The 24896-nt window shown below is 45.1% G+C and overlaps 1 protein-coding gene across 2 annotated transcripts; it reads left to right on the forward strand.

The window, feature by feature from the left end:
• The first annotated feature begins 1386 nt into the window (after positions 1-1386).
• Positions 1387-24241, forward strand: LOC133607874 (uncharacterized). 2 transcript variants are annotated; one of them, XM_061962903.2, is made up of 4 exons: positions 1387-1832; positions 1895-2172; positions 2238-2333; positions 13882-14063. In XM_061962903.2, the coding sequence occupies exons 1-4, from the start codon at positions 1527-1529 to the stop codon at positions 13910-13912; spliced, it is 711 nt and encodes a 236-aa protein (XP_061818887.1). In that variant the 5' UTR covers positions 1387-1526; the 3' UTR covers positions 13913-14063. The 2 variants fall into 2 exon arrangements, with proteins under 2 accessions (XP_061818887.1, XP_061818886.1); XM_061962902.2 differs by lacking the exon at positions 13882-14063 and adding an exon at positions 23235-24241 and having other exon boundaries at positions 1401-1832.
• Positions 24242-24896: the final 655 nt, after the last annotated feature.

A 24896-nucleotide genomic window follows, 5' to 3' on the forward strand; every position in this document is an offset into this window, starting at 1 on the left:
ATTTGTAAGGTTTTATTCTTTATTCTTCCGCCGCCACATTAAACTGTAATTTGACCCACTTAACATGCTTCAAAACTCACCATATTTGACCCACACATCAGGACCTGCGAAAATTGCCTTTTTAAAAAAAAAACGAACCACAAAACTCAAAATTTCGCTCTAGCGCCCCCTAGGAAGAAAAAAAACGACTCCCTGTAACTCCCACTAGGAAGGTCGGAGATAAATAAATAAATGATAAATGGGTTGTACTTGTATAGCGCTTTTCTACCTTCAAGGTACTCAAAGCGCTTTGACACTACTTCCACATTTACCCATTCACACACTGATGGAGGGAGCTGCCATGCAAGGCGCTAACCAGCAGCCATCAGGAGCAAGGGTGAAGAGAGACATGAAACAAAAACTTCTATGTAGGTCTGACTTAGCCCTACATTTCATAATAGTACATTGTCGGGCTAAAATCAACAGGAAGTTGGCAATTCCCCCTTCAAGACAAAAAAGTACTAAAAACAGTCACTTTTGCCTCTTTGAGCTGTAATTTGACCCCCTTAACATGCTTCAAAACTCACCAAACTGAACACACACATCGGGACTAGCAGAAATTGCGAGCTAATAAAAAAACCTAACCCCAAATCTCAAAAATGCGCTCTACCGCAATTTTTGAATAAAACACAGAAAAAACTGCTCCTCGAAAGAAAAAAAATGACAAAACTGCCTGTAACTCCCACTGGGAAAGTCGGAGAGACATGAAACAAAAACCTATATGCAGGTCTCACTTAGACCTACATTTCATAGATTGACAACCCTCAGCAAAAATCCACAGGAAGTTTGCAATTTCCCCTTCAAAACAAAATTTTTTGTAAAAACCGGTCACCTTTCTTCAAACATTATCTCCTCTGAGCGCGTTTGTCGTTTCAGCTTCAAACTAACACAGGAGAGAGATTGAACCCTTCCAAATAAAAGTTATCGAAATAATTTTTCTAACCGCTCCGGTTTTGATTTTATGAGCCTTCAAAAAACCGCTGTGCTGATGCTGCTGCGCTGCTGTTTTCTCAAGATGGCTGCTTAAAAGCAGGAAGCACCAGCATGCCCACACAATGCAGACAAGGTAGGTACACTAGACAAAAGTCTTGGGACACTTCGGACTAAAAGTAGACAAAAGTATTGGGACACTTAGGCCGAAAACTGGACAAAAGTATTGTGACACTTGGGACTACAACTTGACAAAAGTATTGGGACACTTAGGACTACAACTTGCCAAAAGTATTGGGACACTTGGGACTAAAACTGGACAAAAGTATTGGGACACTTAGGACTAGCACCTGCCAAATACGCGGGCCCGACCAACGCTGCTTGCAGCTTTAATTCTATTTGTATTGTCCAAATTGCGGTTACTGATCTTTTATAATGAACATTGTCTGTGTCACGTGACTCGTATTTGTATATAAATGTTAAATACCGTATTTTATCAATTATAGTTCTGCACCATTTTAAGTGTTTTTTTAATTCAACCTCGTCTGTCAGTCTGAATGGCATCCTCAGTGATGGACGGAGTGGGCCGAGCCGTGGTCGGAGTCTGGCGGGCGCACACGTCCCTGGACGAGTCCGACGGCGCGGAGAGTTCTCCCGAGGCACCCGACCGCTTCCGCAAACTCCGATCCTCGTCCTCTCTTAATTCCCTGCGCATGTCCCTGCGGAAGCGTCTCCCGCTGCGCACCGTCCAGGCCGGGTCTCTTCCGGAGACCGACGTCGAGCCTGCGAAGGAGCAACCGAAGGCCGGCGCGGTCCGGAAGCTCGGCCGCGGTGCTCGGAACTCCATCACCGGAGTGTATCAGGTAGACGCGACCCGGTAGTCCTGCTGAGTCGGCAAGAATGACACGGTCCTGTCCGTCTCCAGAGGTTGCAGAGGACCAGAGAGTTCTCCCGTGAGGAGTGTCTGGTGGCTACCCCGGGTCGCATCTGCGAAGAGGAAGAGAACGCGTCGTCGCCCGTCCGGACCCCGAGGCGCACCCCCAGGTCGGCGACAACACCCGCCCGCACCCCGGGCTCCAGAGGCAGGAGGACTCCTGACGCTGGCGTGCGCGGGGTTAAGCACGGAGCAGGCAGGAGGCAGTTGGTTCGGATGGCGGCGCTGCGTAGCCCCTTTGCGTCCCCCAACACGCAGAACCAGAGACTGTAAGTCAGCCATGTCGCTCACACTTGCCTAATTTTGGTCTGACATTTTGTCTCTGCCGTGACAGGAAGTTCGACGGAGACCTAGAGTCGGTGTCGAGCGGACTCCGCAGGCTGAAGCATCTCTCCCGGGCCTTCGATGAGCTCATCGGGCGGGACGACAAGTAAGGCCTCTTTTGTTTTCATGGGTTCGCAGAAGTTAGATCTCAGTGTTTCCCACAGGACAGGCATCTATTTGTGGTGGTGTGGTCGAGGGGCGGGGGGTGGCGGCGGCAGCGGCGATGACCAAGAAGAACGCGGACTTGGAATATAATTACAACACTTTATGTACATATTTATATACAGATTTGAACAATTAGTTATTCACTGAAGTATATTTATTAATTGTGGTTCTTACAAAAAATATATCTCTGCCCCTCCCTCACCAATGCTGCTGCGTGCACAATTTGTTTTGTTTTTAACCCCTTCTTAACCCTGAACGTACATTGAAAATACACGCAACACTAACTCAAAATGCCGGACATTTGAGGCACAAGTGTGTTGTGCCTCGGTGTGCATTGTTTACACAACGTGCGGTACGCTACTTAATATGTCCGTGTGGAAACTCGTTCGGTACACCTCCGAACCGGAACCCCCGTACCGAAACGGTTCAATACAAATACACGTATCGTTACACCCCTAGTATCGGTCGATAATATTGATATCTTTAATGACCTATGGATAATAAGGATGAGGAGAAAACTATATTGCATCTTATTTCAAATGTAGCTTCCTCTGATTACAATCCCTCAGCTATCAAGGCAAAATGAAATGTTAACACAAGCATGGAAAACACTCCAACAATGTCAAAAAAGTAGTCGAATCAGAAGAAACACTTAATAATAATATCTCAAAAATAAGGAATAAGTAAGAAATGCTTCATAAAGTGTAATAAAATAGTGTGAAAATGTAAACGTAGAGAAACCTGACAAGAACTCGTCTGCAGGTTTCGTGGCAGGAAGTTACAGCTGTGCTCTAAAGGGTGAGCGCGGCTAAGGTGGTGTGGTATTAGCGCATCATTTACAGACCACATTGGTCAGACTACGGTCCCTTTGAAAAAAAAAAATCCAAAATGGTGACTTTTTTTCTCTTTTATCCACAATTTCTTCATATTGACTTTCTCTTCTCGCTCCATGCAAAGAATCAGTCAAATTTGATAGTTGATACTGTCACCTGATTGGCTGTTAGCGTGTCACTCCCACTGGTTACCAGAGAGCGAGTGCCTTTGTTCATGCAACCAACCTTGTTTCCATATTTCCGTTTTTTACGAGAAAGAAGAAAAGACAAGTTTTTAAAATTGATGTCGATTACGTGTCTATCATGATAAATATATATATATTTATATATACTTATACAGTATATATTGGCCCTAGTGTGTGAATGTTGTCTGTCTATCTGTGTTGGCCCTGCGATGGGGTGGCGACTTGTCCAGAGTGTACACCGCCTTCCCCCCGATTGTAGCTGAGATAGGCTCCAGCACCCCCTGCGACCCTGAAAGGGATAAGCGGTAGAAAATTGGATTCAGAATTGATTCTTGATTCAAACCGATTTTTGCAATGTATTATTTGGTATAATAATTAAAAAAACTTTTTCAAAACAGGTTACATGTTGAAAAAAACTCCTTCTGGTTGCTTGTTTATGGACTAAATGGGTTTATTGATACTTGTAATAAAAAAATGTGTATATATATATATATATATATATATATATATATATATATAAATATATGTTTACAAGTTATGTTAACAAGTTAAAGGTGTTTAAAGATAATACAAGCATGTTTAACACATATTGTTAATAAATTAAAGGTGTTTAATGATAATACAAGTATGTTTAATACATATAGTTAATATAGTTAACAAGTTAAAGGTGTTTAATGACAATACAAGCATGTTTAACACATATATTTAATATTGTTAACAAGTTAAAGGTGTTTAAAGATAATACAAGCATGTTTAACACATATACCGTATTTTCCACACCATAAGCCGCCCTGGGTTATAAGCCGCGCCTTCAATGAACGGCATATTTCAAAACTTTGTCCACCTATAAGCCGCCCCGTGTTATAAGCCGCATATAACTGCGCTAAAGGAATGTCAAAAAAACAGTCAGATAGGTCAGTCAAACTTTAATAATATATTAAAAACCAGCGTGATGTGGGCGCGCATGGAGTCGTATATCAACATGGACGGAGCTGCGTGAAAAAAGCCACCCGGCCTCTTCGCGTAAACTTCCCTTAACCACTCGCTCATCTTTTCTTCATCCATCCATCCCTTCGAGTTAGCTTTTATGATGACGCCGGCTGGAAAGGTCTCTTTTGGCAAGGTCTTCCTTTTGAATATCACCATGGGTGGAAGTTTCTGGCCATTAGCATGGCAAGCTAGAACCACAGTGAAGGATGACTTCTCATTCCCTGTGGTGCGAATATTCACCGTACGTGCTCCCGTTGTATCCACAGTGCGGTTCACAGGAATATCAAAAGTCAGTGGAACCTCGTCCATGTTGATAATGTTCTCTGGCCGGATCTTTTTTTCAGCTATCTTGTTTTTACAATATGCACGGAAAGTAGCCAGCTTTTCTTGAAAGTCTTTAGGCAGTTGCTGTGAAATAGTAGTCCGTGTGCGAATGGAGAGATTGCGTCTTGGAAACCTGTCGCTTAGTAGGAGCCATTTTGTGGTCTTTACAGATGTAAACACACAAAGGAAATGAAACGTAATATCCGCGCGCTTCTTCTTCTTCTACGCGGGCGGGTGGTTGCTTACAGTAGAAGAAGAAGCGCTTCCTGTTCTATGGGGGCGGGTGCTTACCTTGGCGGTTGCTTGCGTAGAAGAAGAAGCACTTCCTCTTCTACGGGGAAAAAAGATGGCGGCTGTTTACCGTAGTTGCGAGACCGAAACTTTATGAAAATGAATCTTAAAATTAATCCATATATAAAGCGCACCGGATTATAAGGCGCACTGTCAGCTTTTGAGAAAATTTGTGGTTTTTAGGTGCGGCTAATAGTGCGGAAAATACGGCGTATATATATATATATATATATATATATATATATATATATATATACACAAACACATTTTTTAAATACACACACACACACACACATATACTGTATATATATATATATATATATATATGCATACATATCAGTGTTTCCCACAGGACAGGCATCTATTTGTGGTGGTGTGGTCGGGGGGCGGGAGGTGACGGCGGCAGCGGCGATGACCAAGAAGAACGCGGAGTTGGAATATAAGTACAACACTGTATGTACATATTTAGCTCATTAAAATTACCGACAGGAAGGCGAGAAACACTTTATTTCAACAGACTCTGGCGCCGTACCTGTCGTCAAAACTCCAAAGACCGACTGCACAGTTGCGCTAACAAAATAAGAGTCTCAGAAAGCTGGCGTGCACAAGCTAGCAAGCTACGGAGTTTGCCGACAATGTATTTCTGGTAAAGTGTATACAAAGGAGTACAGAAGCTGGACATAAATATGATGCCAAAAACCAAACCACTTTCATGTGGTATTGGACAGAAAGGAGGAATTTTTTTCTCCTCCATTCGAAAATGCGGACGTTATCAGCACTACTGTCTGATTCCTATCAATGCAAGTCATCACAATCAGGTAATACACCAACTTAAATTCTTGTCTTCATGAAAGAAAGGAATCTATATGTGTTAAACATGCTTGTATTATCTCTAAACACTTTTAACTTATTAACTATATGTGTTAAACATGCTTGTATTATCTTTAAACACCTTTAACTTGTTAACAATATTAACTACCGTATTTTCCGCACTATTAGCCACACCTAAAAACCACAAATTTACTCAAAAGCTGACAGTGCGGCTTATAACCCGGTGCGCTTTATATATGGATTGATATTAAGATTCATTTTCATAAAGTTTCGGTCTCGCAACTACGGTAAACAGCCGCCATCTTTTTTCCCCGTAGAAGAGGAAGTGCTTCTTCTTCTACGCAAGCAACCGCCAAGGTAAGCACCCGCCCCCATAGAACAGGAAGCGCTTCTTCTTCTACTGTAAGCAACCACCCGCCCGCGTAGAAGAAGAAGAAGCGCGCGGATATTACGTTTCATTTCCTTTGTGTGTTTACATCTGTAAAGACCACAAAATGGCTCCTACTAAGCGACAGGTTTCCAAGACGCAATCTCTCCATCCGCACACGGACTACTATTTCACAGCAACTGCCTAAAGACTTTCAAGAAAAGCTGGCTACTTTCCGTGCATATTGTAAAAACAAGATAGCTGAAAAAAAGATCCGGCCAGAGAACATTATCAACATGGACGAGGTTCCACTGACTTTTGATATTCCTGTGAACCGCACTGTGGATACAACGGGAGCACGTACGGTGAATATTCGCACCACAGGGAATGAGAAGTCATCCTTCACTGTGGTTCTAGCTTGCCATGCTAATGGCCAGAAACTTCCACCCATGGTGATATTCAAAAGGAAGACCTTGCCAAAAGAGACCTTTCCAGCCGGCGTCATCATAAAAGCTAACTCGAAGGGATGGATGGATGAAGAAAAGATGAGCGAGTGGTTAAGGGAAGTTTACGCGAAGAGGCCGGGTGGCTTTTTTCACGCAGCTCCGTCCATGTTGATATACGACTCCATGCGTGCCCACATCACGCTGGTTTTAATATATTATTAAAGTTTGACTGACCTATCTGACTGTTTTTTTGACATTCCTTTAGCGCAGTTAGATGCGGATTATAACACGGGGCGGCTTATAGGTGGACAAAGTTTTGAAATATGCCGTTCATTGAAGGCGCGGCTTATAACCCAGGGCGGCTTATGGTGCGGAAAATACGGTATGTGTGTGTGTAAGTATGTGTATATATATATATATATATATATATATGTATATGTTTTTGTTTTATAACAATCATTAGTATATATTTTAATTTTTCAGAATTTGTAAATTATGACTAGATTCAGAATAAGAATCGCAATTCGGATGTGGACCGATTATTTTTTTTATTTTTTTTGTGCCGTCCCACCCACTACTACATTCTACAGAAAAATGCTGAATCAGTTGTTTTTGTAGCATCGGAACCTTTAAAGTCTCGCAATTTTCTATTCAACCAAGGTTTCCTTAAGGAACACCTTAAACAAATAGTAACGTCACAAAAGCTCTTAATGTTGTTGTTTTTTACAATGGTGTAACAAGTAATATTGTCCAAAAACATGCGTTGAATAGTTTTATTACACTTAGATGACAGTTGAAAATGTTCAAATGATACTTAATAACGTACTTTAAAATGGATTGGGGACAGTTTGACCCCGGAACAGACCGGGTTTTATCTGTGTGGATTAATGTGAGTGAACAGATGGTGTTTGACGCGCAGAGGCCGCACTGTACAACTGTGAATGAGGCGTGTGTCTGAGTCCCGTTGAGCCGTTGGTCCGTCCCGCCCATCCCCCGCACATTCTTCCCGCCTCACTTTCAAACGGCGGATTAAGAATGCAACGACGGGGAGACAGCGTGGGGAGAAAGTGGGCGAGGTCAGGCCCAAGAATGTGTTTTGAGAGCAGCGGAATGTTCTCGCGCCGTTTCCTGTCGTTGGAATCAGACGCAAGGCCTCGGCTCTGGTGACATTAAAGAAGGTTATCCAGGATAAATCACAACTAACCTTATCCGTGTCCACACACAACACACAACCTAGTACACGTGCGCGGAAAATGCACACGTCATAGTCCCCTCCAGTGTTGCTTTGTGTGCAATTTCTTAAAGGGGAACATTAAATGGTGTAATGGTGTATTAAATGGTGTAAACTCCACCTTGATCAAATGGTTCCACTCTTTTTTAACAAACAGAACACAGCAAGTGAAGGTCAACAGAACACTGTCAGACACCAAACACTGCAACACAGGCGTCCCACAGGGTTGCGTTGTATCACCAACACTATTTACATTGTACACCAATGATTGTAGGACTGTGCACCCTAACAATTATATGGTGAAATTTGCGGACGATACCGTGCTCCTAAGCCTTCTACACAAGGATACGGACCCCTCTGTGTACCAAGACGAGATAGACCTATTTATTAGGTGGTGTGACACTAACCATCTTATTTTAAATGTGACCAAGACACAGGAAATGGTTTTGGATCCGAGGAAAGTGACTGACCATGAGCCAGTGGTCATCAAAAATCAGGAAATCACCCAGGTATCCTCATATAAATATTTAGGGGTTCATATTGATAATCTTCTCTGCTGGAAGACACATATTGACAAACTGTGCAATAGACTGCAACAGAGGCTATATTTTTTGCGAAGATTAAGATTGTACGGCGTAAGCAGCCACATCATGATGATTTTCTACCGTGCCATTGTAGAGAGCATCATTAGATACGGGATCACCTCATGGTTTGGCAACCTAACCGTTAAGCTAAAAAGCAAACTGGCCGGCATGCATAAAACGGCAATGAAAATCGTAGGGAGGAAAGAATATGAGCCTATACAGAGCATCTATGAGCAGGCAGTTGGGAAAAAAGCTAAGAAAATGATTTCCAACTCACAACACCCACTCTTTCCTGAATATGGAACCCTGCCATCAGGGAGAAGACTCCGGGTCCCACTATGCAAATCTAACCGCCTTAAATTATCATTTGTTCCAGCCTCCATTAAGCTGACCAACAATGTGCAATAGAATTTTAATACATAGGTTAGCACTTTTTTAGCACTTTAGAACGAAGCACTTTAGCACACAGCACTTTATCCATGAGCTCTAGTGCAATGCACATTGGTACTTTATCTTTATCTCCATACTGTAGATTTTATGCCTACATCAAAGTGTCACCTATGTCTATCAAGCTCCATGTTCTGATGTTTAAATGTTAGTTGTATGGTTGTGGTTGTGTCTGTGCTTGTGTTTATGTTCTGTTGTTTTTGGGTATGTTAAGAAAGCAATGATGCACTGTGCCCAAGACAAATTTCCCCGCGGGGACAATAAAGTTGAACCTTGACCTTGATTATCACAATTTCAGAATGGTTAAAACCATTAAAAATCAGTTCCCAATGGCTTATTATATTTTTCGAAGTTTTTTTCAAAATTTTACCCATCACGCAATATCCCTAAAAAAAGCTTCAAAGTGCCTGATTTTAACCATCGTTATAAACACCCGTCCATTTTCCAGCAACAAGTGATGCACGGTTTACCCCCGAGACGCTAAAAAGAGAAAAGTTGATGACGAATGCCGTGTTTTCAACAAGACATGGACTGCCAAGCAACGTTCCCTCTAAGGTGCGCGCCTGCGCAATTGCGCACTGCTCAAGCGTCCTCTGCGCACAGCAAATATATGCCGCGCACCAAATCAAACCCATCTGAATTCTAAACAAAATAAAGACATTTACCAGGAAGGCTGAGGAGTGTGATCCCACGATAGTTGGAACACACCCTCCGGTTCCCCTTCTTAAAGAGAGGAACCACCACCCCGGTCTGCCAATCCAGAGGTACCGCCCCTTATGTCCACGCGATGCTGCAGAGTCTTGTCCCCGGTAAGGTCTATTCAGGTGTACTGGAGAGGAGGCTACGCCGGATAGTCGAACCTCGGATTCAGGAGCAACAGTGTGGTTTTTGTCCTGGTCGTGGAACTGTGGACCAGCTCTATACTCTCGGCAGGGTCCTTGAGGGTGCATGGGAGTTTGCCCAACCAGTCTACATGTGCTTTGTGGACTTGGAGAAGGCATTCGACCGTGTCCCTCGGGAAGTCCTGTGGGGAGTGCTCAGAGAGTATGGGGTATCGGACTGTCTGATTTTGGCGGTCCGCTCCCTGTATGATCAGTGTCAGAGCTTGGTCCGCATTGCCGGCAGTAAGTCGGACACGTTTCCAGTGAGGGTTGGACTCCGCCAAGGCTGCCCTTTGTCACCCATTCTGTTCATAACTTTTATGGACAGAATTTCTAGGCGCAGTCAAGGCGTTGAGGGGATCTGGTTTGGTGGCTGCAGGATTAGGTCTCTGCTTTTTGCAGATGATGTGGTCCTGATGGCTTCATCTGGCCAGGATCTTCAGCTCTCGCCGGATCGGTTCGCAGCCGAGTGTGAAGCGACTGGGATGAGAATCAGCACCTCCAAGTCCGAGTCCATGGTTCTCGCCCGGAAAAGGGTGGAGTGCCATCTCCGGGTTGGGGAGGAGACCCTGCCCCAAGTGGAGGAGTTAAAAGTACCTCGGAGTCTTGTTCACGAGTGAGGTAAGAGTGGATCGTGAGATCGACAGGCGGATCGGTGCGGCGTCTTCAGTAATGCGGACGCTGTATCGATCCGTTGTGGTGAAGAAGGAGCTGAGCCGAAGGCAAAGCTCTCAATTTACCGGTCGATCTACGTTCCCATCCTCACCTATGGTCATGAGTTTTGGGTTATGACTGAAAGGACAAGATCACGGGTACAAGCGGCCGAAATGAGTTTCCTCCGCCGAGTGGCGGGGCTCTCCCTTAGAGATAGGGTGAGAAGCTCTGTCATCCGGGAGGAGCTCAAAGTAAAGCCGCTGCTCCTCCACATGGAGAGGAGCCAGATGAGGTGGTTCGGGCATCTGGTCAGGATGCCACCCGATCGCCTCCCTAGGGAGGTGTTTAGGGCACGTCCGACCGGTAGGAGGCCACGGGGAAGACCCAGGACACGTTGGGAAGACTATGTCTCCCGGCTGGCCTGGGAACGCCTCGGGATCCCCCTGGGAAGAGCTGGACGAAGTGGCTGGGGGGAGGGAAGTCTGGGCTTCCCTGCTTAGGCTGCTGCCCCCGCAACCCGACCTCGGATAAGCGGAAGAAGATGGATGGATGGATAAAGACATTTATTCTGTGTAATTTTGCAATGCAACTCTGAGTGACAGTGACAACAAGTGGCCCTAACGATGTTCGTCAACACCGTTCAATTATTGTAACGTCTATCGAGATGCTTCGAGGACAGGAATAATATCGATCACTTTATTGAGCAAAACTGTTTATATTCGGCCATAACCACACCAAAACATGAGTAAAAAACTTCTATCTCGAAAAACTAGTCATTTTCTGCCGTACAAACCAGGCCAAAAGCAACTTGTCATCTGTCACCAACACTAAGCCACTGGTGCGTTTATGGCCACGCAAAAAGTCGGACAAGTCAAACACCACACAAAGTTACACTGTGACTCCTCAGTCATACGTGTGCTTATTCTACTGTCATTTATTATTAATGTTAATTTATTGATATTAATCATGGAATGCTGTTACTAGAGAAAGTTACAGGAATGCACACTTCATCCTATGCTTACATTTCATTGTGCAACATGAGGATGTTTAAGGGCAACTAAATGTGAACTCTGAAAGGGATACCAATGATTTCCAAAACAGTGCTTTTGGTATAAAGTTAAGTTAGGTTAAATTAAAGTATTATTATTTATCTTAAAAATAATATTGAGCAAAATTTAATTGAAATATTGTCGATGTGGCCCTCCAGTAGTGCCCGGTAAAAATTAATTGCCCACCCCTGCTTTAAACCATAACCAAGCATGCGTCACTATAGCTCTTGTCTCAAAGTAGGTGTACTGTCACCACCTGTCACATCACAACCTGACTTATTTTGAGTTTTTCTGCTGTTTTACTGTGTAGTGTTTTAGTTCTTGTCTTGCGCTCCTATTTTGGTGGCTTTTTCTCCTTTTTTGGTATTTTCCTGTAGCAGTTTCATGTCTTCCTTTGAGCGATATTCCCAGCATCTACTTTGTTTTAGCAATCAAGAATATTTCAGTTGTTTTTATCCTTCTTTGTGGGGACATTGTTGATTGTCATGTCGTGTTCGGATTGTACCGTATTTTCCGCACCATAAGGCGCCCTGGGTTATAAGCCGCGCCTTCAATGAACGGCATATTTCAAAACTTTGTCCACCTATAAGCCGCCCCGTGTTATAAGCCGCATCTAACTGCGCTAAAGGAATGTCAAAAAAACAGTCAAATAGGTCAGTCAAACTTTAATAATATATTAAAACCAGCGTGATGTGGGCGCGCATGGAGTCGTATATCAACATGGACGGAGCTGCGTGAAAAAAGCCACCCGGCCTCTGCGCGTAAACTTAAACTTACCTTAACCACTCGCTCATCTTTTCTTCATCCATCCCTTCGAGTTAGCTTTTATGATGACGCCGGCTGGAAAGGTCTCTTTTGGCAAGGTCTTCATTTTGAATATCACCATGGGTGGAAGTTTCTGGCCATTAGCATGGCAAGCTAGAACCACAGTGAAGGATGACTTCTCATTCCCTGTGGTGCGAATATTCACCGTACGTGCTCCCGTTGTATCCACAGTGCGGTTCACAGGAATATCAGTTGCTGTGAAATAGTAATCCATGTGCGGATGGAGAGATTGCGTCTTTTCATGAACCGGATCCCTGTCGCTTAGTAGGAGCCATTTTGTGGTCTTTACAGATGTAAACACACAAAGGAAATGAAACGTACGGTAATATCCGCGCGCTTTTTCTTCTTCTACGCGGGCGGGTGGTTGCTTACAGTAGAAGAAGAAGCGCTTCCTGTTCTATGGGGGCGGGTGCTTACCTTGGCGGTTGCTTGCGTAGAAGAAGAAGCGCTTCCTGTTCTACCGGGAAAAAAGATGGCGGCTGTTTACCGAAGTTGCGAGACCGAAACTTTATGAAAATGAATCTTAATATTAATCCATATATAAAGCGCACCGGGTTATAAGGCGCACTGTCAGCTTTTGAGAAAATTTGTGGTTTTTAGGTGCGCCTTATAGTGCGGAAAATACGGTAGGTTAAATTAAAGTATTATTATCATTATTTATCTTAAAAATAATATTGAGCAAAATTTAATTGAAATATTGTCGATGTGGCCCTCCAGTAGTGCTCGGGTTGCTCATGCGGCCCCCGGTAAAAATTAATTGCCCACCCCTGCTTTAAACCATAACCAAGCATGCATCACTATAGCTCTTGTCTCAAAGTAGGTGTACTGTCACCACCTGTCACATCACACCCTGACTTATTTAGAGTTTTTTTGCTGTTTTCCTGTGTGTAGTGTTTTAGTTCTTGTCTTGCGCTCCTTTTTTGGTATTTTCCTGTAGCAGTTTCATGTCTTCCTTTGAGCGATATTCCCAGCATCTACTTTGTTTTAGAAATCAAGAATATTTCAGTTGTTTTTATCCTTCTTTGTGGGGACATTGTCGATTGTCATGTCGTGTTCGGATTGTACATTGTGGACACCGTCTCTGCTCCACAGTAAGTCTTTGCTGTCGTCCAGCATTCTGTTTTTGTTTACTTTGTAGCCAGTTCAGTTTTAGTTTCGTTCTGCATAGCCTTCCCTAAGCTTCAATTACTTTTCTTAGGGGCACTCACCTTTTGTTTATTCTTGGTTAAAGCATTAAACACCTTTTTACCTTCACACTGCCTCCCGCTGTTTCCGACATCTACAAAGCAATTAGCTACCTGCTGCCACCTACTGATATGGAAGAGTATTACACGGTTACTCTGCCGAGCTCTAGACAGCACCGACACTCAACAACAACACATCATTTACGGACTATAATTACTGGTTTGCAAAGAATATATTTAACCCAAATAGGTGAAATTAGATCATCTCCCATGGCACACTAGTGTTGAAAAACACTGGGTTAAACGACTTAGTGTAGACATAGCCTAAAAGTGTCTAAGTTCAAGGTGTGCTTTCCTCCTACAACAGGAACTTCCACTATTCCCAGGTAACGGAGTAGCGGGAGAAGGTAAATACGGACGGACTAACCATCTTACTAAAAGTTGTGCATGCGACTGAGATGCATGTCAGCAACACCCTTCTCTCTCCCTGTCACTGCACTTGTTTGGCTTCACTTTTAATCATCGGTCAGAACAGCAATCTACTAGTGGCGGAGAAGAGCGGTATCAATACGACTTAATTTTAATTTGCATAATTAGTTGTGGGGATGTCACGGTATGAACATTTCTTATCACGGTTATTGTGACCAAAATGTTGTCATTATCATCACGGTAATTGTAAATGTGCTCAAAACTTTCAACAACTACTTTTAACCAAGTTTTATTTTATTTAAAAAAAAAAACCCACAAAAACACGTTCAAAATGTATATATGTACCTCAAGTAGAAAGATGAATGTGAATATGAAAGCATTATACACAAAGTAATATGGCAGAAACTAAATAATACTATAAATAAATGTCCAAATTTTGCAAGATGGCACCTGATGGATATAAGACGTAACTGCACTTTTTGTCCGTATAGATAAAAATAGTGTTCATGTATGAGGTCTAGTCTTGCACATAAGAGTGATGACACAGCTTTGCAACAGTTGATATTCTAGTTTCAAGCATGTTTTACTCAATATAGGTCATCAAATCTCAGCTACAAGCTGTAATATCTTACTGAGATCATTAAGGACCAAAACACTTAAAACAAGTAAAACACTCTAACATAAAATCTGCTTAGTGAGAAGAATTATCTTATCAGACAGAAAACAAGCAAATATCACCCTTATTTGAGATATTTAATCTTACCGTATTTTCCGCACTATAAGGCACACTGGATTATAAGGCGCACCTTCAATGAATGGCTTATTTTAAAACTTTGTTCATATATAAGGCGCACCGCATTATAAGGCGCACCTTCAATGAATGGTCTATTTTAAAACTTTGTTCATATATAAGGCGCACCGCATTATAAGGCCCACCTTCAATGAATGGTCTATTTTAAAACTTTGTTCATATATAAGGCGCACCGCATTATAAGGCGCATAGAATAGACGCTGGGGTTACTTTATGCATCCCGTAGTTGCGAGACCTGTTGTGGCTCAATATTGGTCCATATATAAGGCGCACCGGATTACAAAGCGCACTGTCAACTTTTGAGAAAATTGGAGGTTTTTAGGTGCGCCTTATAGTGCGGAAAATACGGTACTTAGATTTCCGTTTTTGCAGTGTACAACTATTTTGCAAGGTTGTTTCAAAGTCCATTTTAAGGGACGTTTATGTATGATCGACGTTGTGCCTGCTTAGGTAAAAACAAATGTACATAGTTACGCAGTGCTAAAACAAATACATTCTAAATAAATTCATAATAAAAAATAACAATACATACGTTTCTTGGAACAAAAAAGGCCGATTAAATTTAAGTGTAAAGGAACATCCAGCTCTTTTGATTGATTGATTGAGACTTTTATTAGTACCGTATTTTTCGGAGTATAAGTCGCACCGGAGTATAAGTCGCACCTGTCGAAAATGCACAATAAAGAAGGAAAAAAACATACATAAGTCGTAGGGATGTCCCGATCCGATATTTGGATCGGATCGGCTGCCGATATTTGCCAAAAATTGCGTATCGGCAAGGCATGGGAAAATGCCGATCCAGATCCAGTTTAAAAAAAAAAAAACGGTCCGTGTTTTCCAACGCACCGATTTAAATAATACATTCCACTTTTCTGCTGCTCCCTAATTTCCGTTCCGCATTTTCCAGCACACCTTCAACACATCCACAGGTCTGTGAATTCTCACGCAGTTGCTTTTAGCTGCTGGCATTACACGACTCTTCTCACTCTTTCCTGTGTCTCCCTCTCACAGACAGCAAGCGCACCTTCTTACACACGTCACATATTGTCACATACGTATACGTCCTCCCCGAGCAGAGAGGTAGCAGCATGGCTAACGTTAGCTGTGATGCTAGCGCAGCCGTGCGAGCAACGCTCCCTCTAAGGTGCTCGCCTGTGCAATTGCGCACTGTTTAAGCGTCCTCTGCGCATAGCAAATCTATGCCACGCACAAAATCTAATAAAAAAAATAAGCGCATAACAATTTTCGACACACGGACACGACAGAGAAAACAGTTTTCGTCATCATTGTTCAAATATTGTGACGTCTGTCGAGACGCTTATCTCCATTCGGTGCCACACGCCCACACCATCAAAATGCTGAGGCAAAAATTTCCACATCAACACCGTATGAAAAAATTTGTGATTTTTTTTTAGTTGTGATTTCCTTCTCTGCATGAAAGTTTAAAAGTAGCATATATTAATGCAGTATGAAGAAGAATGTTTTAATGTAGACATGCAAGCCTTGAAAGAAAATGTTGAAAATCAAGACTACATTTCCTGCAAATGGGTGCATTTTCTCTGAGCTGCCACCTTAACGTGGTAGAGGAGTTTGCGTGTCCCAATGATCCTAGGAGCTATGTTGTCCGGGGGCTTCCATGCCCCCTGGTAGGGTCTCCCAAGACAAACAGGTCCTAGGTGAGGGATCAGACAAAGAGCAGCTCGAAGACTTCTATGGAAATGCAAGAACCGAGACTCAGATTTCCCTCGCCCGGACACGGGTCACCGGGGCCCCCCTCCGGAGCCAGGCCCGGAGTTGGGGCACGATGGCGAGCGCCTGGTGGCCGGGCCTGTCCCCATGGGGCCCGGCCGGGCACAGCCCGAAGAGGCAACGTGGGTCCCCCCTCCAATGGGCTCACCACCCATAGCAGGGGCCATAGAGGTCGGGTGCAATGTGAGCTGAGCGGTAGCCGAAGGCAGGGCACTTGGCGGTCCGATCCTCGGCTACAGAAGCTAGCTCTTGGGACGTGGAACGTCACCTCGCTGGGGGGAAAGGAGCCTGAGCTAGTGCGCGAGGTAGAGAAGTTCCGGTTGGATATAGTCGGACTCACCTCGACGCACAGCAAGGGCTCTGGAACCAGTTCTCTCGAGAGGGGCTGGACTCTCTTCCACTCTGGCGTTGCCAGCAGTGAGAGGCGACGGGCTGGGGTGGCAATTCTTGTTGCCCCCCGGCTCAGAGCCTGCATGTTGGAGTTCAACCCGGTGGACGAGAGGGTAGCTTCCCTCCGCCTTCGGGTGGGGGGACGGGTCCTGACTGTTGTTTGCGCTTACGCGCCAAACAGCAGCTCAGAGTACCCACCCTTTTTGGATTCACTCGAGGGAGTACTTGAGAGTGCTCCCCGGGTGATTCCCTCGTTCTACTGGGGGACTTCAACGCTCATATTGGCAACGACACTGAAACCTGGAGAGGCGTGATTGGGAAGAATGGCCGCCCGGATCTGAACCCAAGTGGTGTTTTGTTATTGGACTTTTGTGCCCGTCACGGATTGTCCATAACGAACACCATGTTCAAGCATAAGGGTGTCCATATGTGCACTTGGCACCAGGACACCCTAGGCCGCAGTTCTATGATCGACTTTGTAGTTGTGTCATCGGATTTGCGGCCTCATGTTTTGGACACTCGGGTGAAGAGAGGGGCGGAGCTTTCTACCGATCACCACCTGGTGGTGAGTTGGCTGCGATGGTGGGGGAGGATGCCGGACAGACCTGGCAGGCCCAAACGCATTGTGAGGGTTTGCTGGGAACGTCTGGCAGAGTCTCCTGTCAGAGAGAGTTTCAATTCCCACCTCCGGAAGAACTTTGAACATGTCACGAGGGAGGTGCTGGACATTGAGTCCGAGTGGACCATGTTCCGCACCTCTATTGTCGAGGCGGCTGATTGGAGCTGTGGCCGCAAGGTAGTTGGTGCCTGTCGTGGCGGTAATCCTAGAACCCGTTGGTGGACACCGGCGGTGAGGGATGCCGTCAAGCTGAAGAAGGAGTCCTATCGGGTTCTTTTGGCTCATGGGACTCCTGAGGCAGCGGACAGGTACCGACAGGCCAAGCGGTGTGCGGCTTCAGCGGTCGCGGAGGCAAAAACTCGGACATGGGAGGAGTTCGGGGAAGCCATGGAAAACGACTTCCGGACGGCTTCGAAGCGATTCTGGACCACCATCCACCGCCTCAGGAAGGGGAAGCAGTGCACTACCAACACCGTGTATGGTGCGGATGGTGTTCTGCTGACCTCGACTGCGGAAGTTGTGGATCGGTGGAGGGAATACTTCGAAGACCTCCTCAATCCCACCAACACGTCTTCCTATGAGGAAGCAGTGCCTGAGGAATCTGTGGTGGGCTCTCCTATTTCTGGGGCTGAGGTTGCTGAGGTAGTTAAAAAGCTCCTCGGTGGCAAGGCCCCGGGGGTGGATGAGATCCGCCCGGAGTTCCTTAAGGCTCTGGATGCTGTAGGGCTGTCTTGGTTGACAAGACTCTGCAGCATCGCGTGGACATCGGGGGCAGTACCTCTGGATTGGCAGACCGGGGTGGTGGTTCCTCTCTTTAAAAAGGGGAACCGGAGGGTGTGTTCTAACTATCGTGGGATCACACTCCTCAGCCTTCCCGGTAAGGTCTATTCAGGTGTACTGGAGAGGAGGCTACGCCGGATAGTCGAACCTCGGATTCAGGAGGAACAGTGTGGTTTTCGTCCTGGTCGTGGAACTGTGGACCAGCTCTATACTCTCGGCAGGGTCCTTGAGGGTGCATGGGAGTTTGCCCAACCAGTCTACATGTGCTTTGTGGACTTGGAGAAGGCATTCGACCGTGTACCCCGGGAAGTCCTGTGGGGAGTGCTCAGAGAGTATGGGGTTTCGGACTGTCTGATTGTGGCGGTCCGCTCCCTGTATGATCAGTGTCAGAGCTTGGTTCGCATTGCCGGCAGTAAGTCGGACACGTTTCCGGTGAGGGTTGGACTCCGCCAAGGCTGCCCTTTGTCACCGATTCTGTTCATAACCTTTATGGACAGAATTTCTAGGCGCAGTCAGGGCGTTGAGGGGATCTGGTTTGGTGGCTGCAGGATTAGGTCTCTGCTATTTGCAGATGATGTGGTCCTGATGGCTTCCTCCGGCCAAGATCTTCAGCTCTCACTGGATCGGTTCGCAGCTGAGTGTGAAGCGACTGGGATGAGAATCAGCACCTCCAAGTCCGAGTCCATGGTTCTCGCCCGGAAAAGGGTGGAGTGCCATCTCCGGGTTGGGGAGGAGATCTTGCCCCAAGTGGAGGAGTTCAAGTACCTCGGAGTCTTGTTCACGAGTGAGGGAAGAGTGGATCGTGAGATCGACAGGCGGATCGGTGCGGCGTCTTCAGTAATGCGGACGCTGTATCGATCCGTTGTGGTGAAGAAGGAGCTGAGCCGGAAGGCAAAGCTCTCAATTTACCGGTCGATCTACGTTCCCATCCTCACCTATGGTCATGAGCTTTGGGTTATGACCGAAAGGACAAGATCACGGGTACAAGCGGCCGAAATGAGTTTCCTCCGCCGGGTGGCGGGGCTCTCCCTTAGAGATAGGGTGAGAAGCTCTGTCATCCGGGGGGAGCTCAAAGTAAAGCCGCTGCTCCTCCGCATCGAGAGGAGCCAGATGAGGTGGTTGGGTCATCTGGTCAGGATGCCACCTGAGCGCCTCCCTAAGGAGGTGTTTAGGGCATGTCCGACCGGTAGGAGGCCACGGGGAAGACCCAGGACACGTTGGGAAGACTTTGTCTCCCGGCTGGCCTGGGAACGCCTCGGGATCCCCCGGGAGGAGCTGGACGAAGTGGCTGGGGAGAGGGAAGTCTGGGCTTCCCTGCTTAGGCTGCTGCCCCCGCGACCCGACCTCGGATAAGCGGAAGAAGATGGATGGATGGATGGGTGCATTTCTACCCTATATTTTAACTTTAGATTTATTCTCATATCAAACTTTTTTTGCTGTCTTTTTGACACTTACATCCGGCGCCCCCCTCCACACCCCGGATTATAAATAATGTAAATAATTCAATGTGATTATCTTGTGTGATGACTGTATTATGATGATAGTATATATCTGTATCATGAATCAATTTAAGTGGACCCCTGGAAAAACTTATTGGGGTGTTACCATTTAGTGGTCAATTGTACGGAATATGTACTTCACTGTGCAACCTACTAATAAAAGTCTCAATCAATCAATCAAAACACATAGAATCATCATACTGCTGTGATTATATGCATCAAGTGTTCATTCAAAATATCGAGATATATATTGTGTATCGCAATATGGCCTTAAAATATCGCAATATTAAAAAAAGGCCATATCGCCCAGCCCTAGTTCAATGATGCCATTTCTGTTTGTCATGTATAATTTTGTCTATTTTGTGTTTATCCTTGAATAAACAGGTCAGTTTCTTGTTACCAACCATTGTGTATTATTCAAACTCCCCTAATTCAGCTGGCTAGTTGTTATCAAGAGTACTAAAACCCTTTTCAACATGATTCTGACAACTAAGTAGGCTAAATAACTTTAAACTTTAATACATGCTCGGATAGGCCAGTGTCGGTCAGTATCGGTATCGGATCGGAAATGCAAAAACAATATCGGTATCGGATCGGAAGTGCAAAAACCTGGATCGGGACATCCCTAATTAGTCGCACTGGAGCCCGGCCAAACTATGAAAAAAACTGCGACTTATAGTCCGAAAAATACGGTAGGTTGCACAGTGAAGTACATATTCCGTACAATTGACCACTAAATGGTAACACCCCAATAAGTTTTTCAACTTGTTTAAGTCGGGGTCCACGTTAATCAATTCATTCAGCTTTACCTATGGCGTCACATTAGTGCCAAAAATCCGAGCGCATAAAAACTGTTATCGCGCGCTGATTCTCCACTTCGTGCGCGCGCGACACCCTTTTGCGCGTGCGTGGTGACTTTCTGCGCGCGCGCACGACGCCTTTCTGCGCGCTCTTTGTGTACTCCTGGCATCTCTCCTCGCGCTGTCATGTTTCTTTTTGGCACTTTGGGGGCGGGTATGCTTAGACGGCCCCTCCTTTCTGATTGGTCAGGCGAAAAATGCTGAAAAATGCTCAGAGCCAATCAGAAGTATAGCAGGGCGGGTCATCGTCAATATGTATCAAGATTTACGGAGGAAGAAGTGGATAAAAAAATGTGGCGCGCTGATGAAGGTTATTTCATAGCACATAAACACAATACAGGGTAATACAAAATGTGAGCCAAATAAATAATAAGCCAACAAACACCATAATCACATCTTTCAGCCAGAACTGGTCCACCAGCAATAACATTATTTTATATTTTCACTTCTTCTTCAACATTTGTTTTCTAATTTATGGAATTTCTTTTGATTCAGCCATAAAATTAATGAAATAATCTTTGAATTTTGTTTTTAAAATGTTAAAAATAGCTTTTAATAATGTATTCGGAAACAGTTTAAAATAATCAGAGAACTGACTAACACTGACCCTACACAACTATGTTGCACAATTAAGTCTTTTTTTTTTTTAAAGCGAAAGAGGTAATTTCAACAGGTACAGCATCCTATGTCATATCTACATGTAATACGATTTGTAACAAGGCAAACCGTTTGTAAATTGGTGGAAAATCGAGCAAGTTATGGTAATTTAAGTAGTACATGTACCATTGACATCAATGTAATGATTGAGGCTAGATGTCTGAGGTAAGATGGCTACAACGTTGCTACGCTGGAGAATGATTGGTCATATGAAAAATGCTCACAGCCAATCAGAAAGAAGGGGCCGTCTAAGCATACCCGCCCCCAAAGTGCCAAAAAGAAACATGACAGCGCGAGGAGAGATGCCAGGAGTACACAGAGAGCGCGCAGAAAGGCGTTGCGCGCGCACAGAAAGGGACCGCGCGCGCTAGAGATGCACGGTTTGCGGGCACAACCGCGGAGTCCGCGGATTATCCGCGGATCGGGCGGATGAAATTTTTAAAAAATTAGATTTTATCCGCGGGTCGGGTCGGGTCGGGTCGGGTCGGGCGGTTGAAATTAAAAAAAAATTGATTTTAAATAGATTCAGGCGGGTGGCAGTTAAACCAATTGGGAAATATATATACATAGTTAAATGTTGTTACCCACATACGAAAAACGAGCAGACACCTGCAGCATATGCCACAACAGAAGGAAAAAAAAAAAAGAGATGGACATTTTTACGGAGCGGAGAAGGGACGCCTCGCCGTGGTCCGGGACCGAGGCCCCTTCCCCCGAGAGGGCCCCACCGGGAGCCGTAGCTGAGGCGATCCGCGAGAAGGGCCCGACGCACGTCCAGGGTCACCACCGCGCCCACCGCACCGACACCCCGCCTCGTCCGCCTTCGCCGCGGCCGGCGTCACGCGCAGCAGGTAAGCAGCTTACCTGCCCGCCACCCCCGTGGCCGGGGGCTCGTAACAGGGGTCACTCCGCGCGCTCCGCCCGCGCAGCTTACCTGCCCGCCACCGCTGTTGCCGGGGGCGTGTAACAGGGATCACTCCGCACGCAGTGCGCTCACGAAAGGGGTGGGGCTCACCCTGGTTGATATAGACAGCAGGACGGTGGCCATGGAAGTCGGAACCCGCTAAGGAGTGTGTAACAACCCACCTGCCGAATCAACTAGCCCTGAAAATGGATGGCGCTGGAGCGTCGGGCCCATACCCGGCCGTCGCCGGCAGCGAGACGCACTTGGAGGTGCGCTCAGCGCGGCTCCCATATGATTGCGCACTGGTGTGCGTCTGGGTCGTGACAGCGTGGCACGCGAATGTCTGTGCTGCATTGGATCAGTCTCCTTTCTTTAACAGGCAAAAGCTTTATAACCTCACTAATGCCTTGCATCGTCTATATTAGATATATAACAACGGGCGGGTGCGGTTCTGATCAAATGTTACATCGGGTGGATGGCGGATGGTTGACGACTTTCTGATGCGGTTGCGGATGAAATAATTGCCTATCCGCGCATCTCTAGCGTGCGCGCAAAAAGTCACCACGCGCGCGCAAAAGGGTGTCGCGCGCGCACGAAGTGGAGAATCAGCGCGCGATAACAGTTTTTATGCGCTCGGATTTTTGGCACTAATGTGACGCCATATTTACCACTTTAGTCGTAATGTTTGCTATAATATTGTCATTACTGCCACAAGTGGTGGAAAAGTGTATTACAACCGAGTACCCACAGCTGAGAAACATTTTATTTTTTTTAGCCCTGGCCCTAGGGTTAAAAAACACTGGTTTAAAAATATATTTGGAAACATCGGGCGGGATTGAAAATCGTACCGTACTTTGCCCAGATCTGATCTTAACCCTTTTGTGTCGTTTTTAAGTAACATTACCATTTGTATTATTTTCTTTTGGTTGGGCTTGCTGTGTGGCGTTCTCAGCATGACGATGCACGCTTCCGTGTGGTCCAGGCCAGGCGCAGTAGCTACTAACCGCGTGTTGTCCCCGCAGCACCAAAACACAGCAGAAGTGCGGCGGTGTGGTGATGAGGAAGTTGGACCCGTGCGGGAAACTCAGCTGCTCCAATCTGAGCCGCCGAGCCTCCCGACTCTCCCAACGCCTCGGCGGGTGGGCCGACGTGACCGTGAGCGCCGTACGCAAGTGAGCCCGACTCTGCGTGTTAGTGTGGAACAACCTTTTGTAGCCAACGTTCTTATTTAGCCAAATGAAGATCTTGCCTTGTTTAGATGTAAAACAAAAAACTGGGACCTTGTTACATGGCAGCAGCTTTTTTTTTTGTCTGTATGTTTTAGCAGAGTTATTGTGGTTTACTCTCCTCAGTGTAGCCGGCAAAAGGTCTACATGTTTAGTGATTGTCCTCGCTACTACGACCAAATGTACTCGGCAACATTTCTCTACACCAGGGGGTGTCCAAACTACGGCCCGTGAGACCTTAGGAGTCCAGTAAGGAATTTTACCCACAGGGAGGTTGCATTTATTATCTTTGTCTGACAATTTTGATGATAATATGTAGCCTTTTAGTGGACAATGTAAATAATTCAGGTTAATGACCTTGAATTATGCGCTGAATGGAAGAATGCACATCATTTACTTGTATGCCCCAATGCAAACAACCTTCCCTAGTCATGGCGCAACAAACAAATATCCGACTATTATAAAATGTCAACGCACACAACCTGCTCACTGAACTTTGTGGATATTATAGATAAAACATCCTTGCACCATAAATAAAAAAATCTAATTTACACCGATTCAAATCAATTACAAAGCATGTTGGGAAAAATACAAAACACTACACACACTTTTCAGTGTTTGGTGCATTTTCGTTGCTTGGCATTTAGTTCTTGTCTTGTCGTCACGGAAGTAAACAAGGTAGAAGTCGAACTTTCACATACCATTAATACTCTATGATATTATTTATATATCCATTATATTAATATAATATGTACACACATGTTTGTGTATTTATATATATATATATATATATATATATATATATATATATGTGTATTTATTTATATATTAATGTGTATATGTATGTATGTATATAATATATATGAATGTGTGTGTGTATATATATGTATTATGTATATGTATATATGTATGTACAAACCCCGTTTCCATATGAGTTGGGAAATTGTGTTAGATGTAAATATAAACGGAATACAATGATTTGCAAATCCTTTTCAACCCATATTCAGTTGAATGCACTGCAAAGACAACATATTTGAAGTTCAAACTCATAAACTTTATTATTTTTTTGCAAATAATAATTAACTTAGAATTTCATGGCTGCAACACGTGCCAAAGTAGTTGGGAAAGGGCAAGTTCACCACTGTGTTACATGGCCTTTCCTTTTAACAACACTCAGTAAACGTTTGGGAACTGAGGAGACACATTTTTTGAAGCTTCTCAGGTGGAATTCTTTCCCATTCTTGCTTGATGTACAGCTTAAGTTGTTCAACAGTCCGGGGGTCTCCGTTGTGCTATTTTAGGCTTCATAATGCACCAATGGGAGACAGGTCTGGACTACAGGCAGGCCAGTCTAGTACCCGCACTCTTTTACTATGAAGCCACGTTGATGTAACACGTTGCTTGGCATTGTCTTGCTGAAATAAGCAGGGGCGTCCATGGTAACGTTGCTTGGATGCC

This window comes from Nerophis lumbriciformis, linkage group LG09 (genome assembly GCF_033978685.3).
Source record: "Nerophis lumbriciformis linkage group LG09, RoL_Nlum_v2.1, whole genome shotgun sequence".
NCBI lineage: Eukaryota > Metazoa > Chordata > Actinopteri > Syngnathiformes > Syngnathidae > Nerophis > Nerophis lumbriciformis.